The sequence below is a fragment of the Dama dama genome, chromosome 18, assembly GCF_033118175.1.
Source record: "Dama dama isolate Ldn47 chromosome 18, ASM3311817v1, whole genome shotgun sequence".
In the NCBI taxonomy this organism is placed as follows: domain Eukaryota; kingdom Metazoa; phylum Chordata; class Mammalia; order Artiodactyla; family Cervidae; genus Dama; species Dama dama.
Window position 1 is genome coordinate 10,574,137 of NC_083698.1, and position 5,857 is coordinate 10,579,993.

The following is a 5,857-nucleotide window of genomic DNA, read 5'->3' on the forward strand; positions in this document are numbered from 1 at the left end:
CATCCCCAAACCCTTTTTTATCCCAAATTTGTAAATGCATTTCAGGCATTTAGCAGACTGGTTGTGTTCACATCAACAGATATGTTGTGCATTTCTGAGATGATAGCTCAGTTTCGTTTTCCTCTTGGGCCTCTTCTTAAGCGTCCGCATTTCCCCACAGTAAACATGTATGTAGCTGGGGGGAAAGTTACATGCTGTGTATTTCTGAAACTCTTGGAGAAGTGAAGGGCCGTTATTTCCTGCCTGGTAGCGTCCTCCTTTTCTTGCTTCAAGAACAAAACCCGGATGTGACTTGGGAAAAGAGGGGGTGGGGAAGGAACAAAAAGTAAAACTTTTGTTGTTTCTCCAGGAAAGTGGACTAGCTCAACTCCTAGCCTTGGGCCCCAGCCCAGGCCGGTCCTCCCGCGGGCGTGGCAGGGTCGGGAGCCCCGGCGGGTCGGGCCAGCATCCCCGCGGGAGCCCGCTCAGCGCGCAGCCTCTCTGCGTCTTCGGGCCGCCTTTGCAAACTCAACCCTTCCCGGGCTCCCAGGGGCAGATCTCCTGGTGTTGTGGGGACCTGACCAAAAGGGCAGGAGCTTTAAGACCCTGGGACGCTCGGGTGGGCTGGCGTGAGGGGATCTCGTCGGGGCGCTGGGGACCGCCGCTGGGAGAGGCGGTCACCTTCTGCGCGGGCGGGGCGCGCAGGCAGCACAGTTAGTTCGGGACGCGCCCTGGTTTGCTGCACTTGCAGCCGCTCCAACTTCCAGAGCTGTCCCTGAGTCCAGTTCTCGGGCGAAAATGCCGGCCCTTCACATCGAAGATCTGCCAGAAAAGGAAAAGCTGAAGATGGAAGTTGAGCAACTTCGCAAAGAGGTTAAGTTGCAGAGACAGCAGGCAAGTTGGATGTCCCAGGATATTTCCTTCTGTGAAATGAACCAAGATCGGTGTTGTCTAATTTGTTGCAGTAAAACAGTTTCTTGACTCTTGGGTGGGTGGGTGGGTGGATGGGGGGAACTGTTTGTTTCTTTTCTTGCTTTTTCTGCAGCTTCTTTTGAAGGGGGCTTTGGTAGTGCTTGAGAATTGCCTGTTGATGTGGGGAGATCATAGGAGGTTAAGGAGAGAGCAAGGATCTCATGAGTAATTTAAAGCCAAATGTTTGAGAATGAGGGGAACAAGCGAGAAATTCTGCCAGCTATTAGACAGTTGATTTTAAAAACCCAAGCTGTAGGGAAAAGCAGATGGCTACTTAGTTCCTTGATCTTTTTCATAATGGGAAAGAATAGCTTTTAAAAGTTGGAGAAGTTTTTGTTTGTTTTGGTTTTGGCTTTCTTAATCATAATGTGTCTTGAATTATCTAGTTTTGAGTCTTCATCAGGGGTCTCCAAGAAGCAGTCGCTGGGGCTTGGGAGCAAACTGTTACAGTATCCATCTTTGTTTATAAACTTCTTCCCTTTATCATTTCCACTTTATGCTTTGTAAGTATGCACAGTGAACTAATACCTACACAGTACTATCTGTGTTTATTTAGAAATAAATAACATTAATAAATAAATATATTAATACTGCATACAAACATTCTTTTTTTGTGATTATGATTAGATATTTTAGAGACCACTGAAGTGATCACAGATTTTGTGAGAATGTATGCGCCGGTGTTCAGAAGTCTCCCCTGAAATCTGTTGGAGACTTTGTCATTTTTATTTCAAGTTTTTACTGGTTATACAGGCCTTCATTCCTTCCCTTTTTCCTCAATCAGGCAACCTGTAGTCCAGGAAAAGGTTTTTGGATAGATATTTTTTAAGATACATGATGTAGTTCTTTCTCCCCAGCAAGAAGAAGTTAAACTGACTTTATATCTCTGTGGTTTAATACTAGAAAAAGTCAAGAAAAATAATGGAAAGGAAGTAGGTACAGTGAATATGTTCACTTATCTTTCTACTTTAGTTATGATAACTCTATTCGTGACAAGAGTCTTTTTACTCAGAAGGCACATTTTGAGTGATATTTGGAAGATGCAGACTTTTGAGGGAGCTATTTTTTGTACATTTCTTTTCTCAAATGTAATCTGTAACTTCCAAATCCCTAGTCTTCCAGAATTTTGAAGTTCAAAGTCCTTTCTGTACATGTTGAAAGTTTTTGTAGCTTTAAAAATACTGCTGTGTTTAAAGGAAAAAGCAAAGTTATAGGACAAAGTGAATAGGCTTGTTTCTTGAAACTTTTAAGAGACCCACTTTGTGTATGGCAAAGCCCATCTGTTAGCCACTTAGATCTTCTTGACACAACGAATCTTAGAGGTTACATATTAAACAGAGTTGCATGGATTGAAGTAAAGCGTTGTCTGTGCCTGGGTTGGAATATTTTAATATTTTGTATCACAATGCAGAACGTATAGGGGAAAAAAAGAGATGTGTCCTCCACTTACCTAAAGCTTCAAATTAGAAATTGGGCAAGGGTCTAGATGCAGTTAGGGCTTCCCTGGTAGCTCAGCTGATAAAGAATCTGCCAGTAATGCGGGAGACCTGGGTCTGGCCACACTTCTAATAACAACTACCAGTAAAGAGGACAATGAATTATACAGTTATAAATCATTCCGATGTAGGACAGTCTCTTAAACCACTTAGGAAATAAAGTCTTCCTCAGTTCTGTGCCCCTTCACTGGCACCAGAAACGTAAGAAGTAATTTCCGCATCATTACTGCTACCCTAGTCGTCCGGGATTTCTCATCTCTCCTATCGTTGGACTTCCCGGGAGCACAGTGGTAAAGAACTTGCCTGCCAACACAGGAGATTCAAGAGATGCAGGTTCAGTCCCTGGGTGGGGAAGATCCCTTGGAGAAGGGAATGGCAACCCACTCTAGTATTCTATTCCCACGGACAGAGGAGTCCATGGGGGTTGCAAAGAGTTGGACACGACTGAGCGACTTAACACTTGCACATTTCACTAGATGCAGCAGACTGTGTGGAAGTTAGAGGGATCATTCATTAGCAATTGCCCCCTTCCAGCTCTCCACCTCCACTCTGTAGGGACACATTCTGCTGGTGTGACTTTCTTGGGGAGAAGGAGCAGAGGGGAGAAAACTTTCAGGGAAACCTCAGAGGACAGAAGGAGAAACATCTAAGTCCTAATAGTAAGATTCCACCATTTTATTATGCACTTTGAATTAGAACATGTTCATGCTAGAAAACCATTATGGCTCTTAGAGATAACTCAACCCTCTCACTCTGAAGGATTAAAAAACCAACCTGAATTCCAAGGAGGCTAACTAGCCCCTTATTTAAGACCCCAGAGATAATGATAGAAATATTATTAAAACACTAAGACACACATCTTCTGATGCCCAGTCAATAAACTATTAATATCTGAGCTGTGTGTTCTGCTCAGGCCAAAGATACAGAATTCACAGGCTGAATTCTGGCTTGTAGCTAATTGTTGTTCAAACCTATTCTCTTGATCATGGAAGGAAATACATTAGATAAGCCATTGTTCACTCTTGGAGATTACACGTCTTTTTGGACAGTTAATGAAGAAGGCTCTGTAACAGATACCATTTAGGGAAACATGAGTCTAATTTTTTTCTAACTACGTTTTAGCCTTTCTTTTTTGATGTGGGCCATTTTTAAAAGTCTTAATTAAATTTGTTACAGTATTGCTTCTGTTTTATGTTTTGGTTTTTTGGCCAGGAGGCATGTGAGCTTTTAGCTCCCCAATCAGGGATCAAACCTGTACTCCCTGCATTGGAAGGCAGTCTTAACCACTGCACTGCCAGGGAAGTCCCAACATGAGTCTTATCTGCAAATTTCTTTGTGGTTACAGAGCCCAGCTTATGGATACTTACCTCATCACCTCTGAGAATTCACTTAAAATGCCTGCACAATGATTGTCCTCAAAGGTTACCTGAGAGAATGATACTTGTAAAGATTTTATTTTGCCACATTTTAACTGTGTTGCCTAGTTTTAAATTTTATTTTCAGAGGCCTCCACACTGATGTACCAAGAAATCTTTGAGGTGTGGGAGTAAACCATTCTTTTTTTTTTTTTTATTTTAATGCAGTGCAATAGACATGAAACATTGTGTTAATAATTTTAGGCATATAACATAATGATTTGATATGTGTGTATATTACAAAATGATGTATTTTTGGTTATCTTAAAGTCTGATCTTTTAATAATTTCTAGTTTATGTTTTATGGTTATACATATTAACACAGTAACTTCACTTAAGTGTAATTGAATAATTATGTACATTCTAGGATGCATATGCAGACATTTTTTAGTGATCAACATTGAAACAGTTTGGAGATTACTAATCTAGATAACAGAATCAGTGGAAACATTGCCTAGTTTTAAGAGGACTCCATTAGAATTTTCTGGAACTTCTATAATTTTTACTTCTTATTTCTTACTAGTTAATTCAGATCTTCATTAAGCAGTAATCTTTTTTTCCCTCCTTTCCTTTTTACTCCCCTATTTTTTATATCACCCTTATAAACTGTCTCTTAAGGATAGACTTTTTGAAGAAACTGTTCAATCCTTTCTCCACTCAGAAAAAGTTTACACTACTTACATAAACATAAGCCTCAGATAAGCCTTTTCTTATGATCAATTCTGCACAGAAACACAGGTGGAGGGTTGGGGGAGATGAAGGGGCATGGGGGTGTCGCCAGTGGGGTGAGGAAACTTTGGGGCAACTTTCGCTTTTCCAGATCAGACTTTCTCCAATGCTTCTATCATTCTGTGAAACTGAAGAACCTGACACATACTCAGTAAAGTGAGAATTTTTGCAGGAAACACCCCAAAATTTTTGGGGAGTAGCTGCACTGCAACAATTCATTAGCATGAAACATTGAAAGTGGAGTGTGTTTCAGTTCCTCAAATATTACGGAGCTGTCATCATCGTATTTTAACAGACGAAGGAAATCATATGAGACATAGTGGATAGAAATGGCTGGGGATAATATTTTTAATACAGTGACTTTCAAACTTTCTTAATGCTACTGTAGTAAGAAATCTATTTCACATAGGCTGTATCATTCATATATATTATATAGGCTCTGTGCTACACTTTAATATTTTCATCAATTCTATTTGATTTTTAAAATGCTGGTTGTACCCAGTTATGTTAACTTCACTAAAGTGTGGTGACAAGGTTTGAACAATGCCCTGATTCTTTCTTTCTTCTTTTCTTTCCTCCTTTCTCCTTAAGGTGTCTAAATGTTCAGAAGAAATAAAGAACTATATTGAAGAACGTTCTAGAGAGGATCCTCTGGTGAAAGGAATTCCAGAAGACAAGAATCCCTTTAAAGAAAAAGGCAGCTGCATTATTTCATGAATAACTGGGGAGACACTTCCCCCTCAGTGGAAGAGGTCCTTTGTTGTCGTTTTCTGAAATAAAACCAACCGCCTTTAAAGGAGTAACAGTGAAATTTAAAGGAGACTTTCTTAAGCGCTCACCTAGATGCGGTCTTGTCTGCAAGCTGCATGCTTCACATCCCTGTGCACCACACACCCCTTTTAAGAGGACAGAGAGCATCTGATGTGTGATTATGGGAGTAAGGACACCACTTATGCATGACTCAGCTCTTTCAGTATATTGCTTCATGCCTCAAATAAAGTTTTATCTCTGCAGATTGAGTGTTGGAAACTTCAGAAGGCTTTCTCTCTCTCTCTCTTTTTTTGCATTACCTTTGATACTTCTCCCCATAACCTTTCAGCTGTTGGGGACCTGTCTCTAAAGATGAGGTGGTTTGACAGGCAAGGTCTCAGATCCAGCTCTCTCTGCTTCAAATCTCAGGAGGTTTACAGCACTGAGTTCTGACTCCTGGAACGTTTTTATCTAACATTAACTAGTAGGGAACTGAGTGAGTCTGGGGGCGCTAGT

The 5,857-nt window shown here is 40.9% G+C and overlaps 1 protein-coding gene across 1 annotated transcript; it reads left to right on the forward strand.

Annotated features, from left to right (window-relative positions):
• Window positions 1–360: 360 nt before the first annotated feature.
• Window positions 361–5,604, forward strand: GNG11 (G protein subunit gamma 11). Its single transcript, XM_061164913.1, has 2 exons — window positions 361–873; window positions 5,183–5,604. The coding sequence occupies exons 1-2, from the start codon at window positions 778–780 to the stop codon at window positions 5,306–5,308; spliced, it is 222 nt and encodes a 73-aa protein (XP_061020896.1). The 5' UTR covers window positions 361–777; the 3' UTR covers window positions 5,309–5,604.
• Window positions 5,605–5,857: the final 253 nt, after the last annotated feature.

What these genes read in the sequence shown, in the direction of transcription:
- GNG11 (XM_061164913.1), top strand. Translation starts at nt 778, where the DNA reads ATGCCGGCCCTTCACATCGAAGATCTGCCAGAAAAGGAAAAGCTGAAG. An exon ending in TTAAGTTGCAGAGACAGCAG is followed by an intron (nt 874 to 5,182) that starts GCAAGTTGGATG and finishes TTTCTCCTTAAG; the next exon opens with GTGTCTAAATGTTCAGAAGA.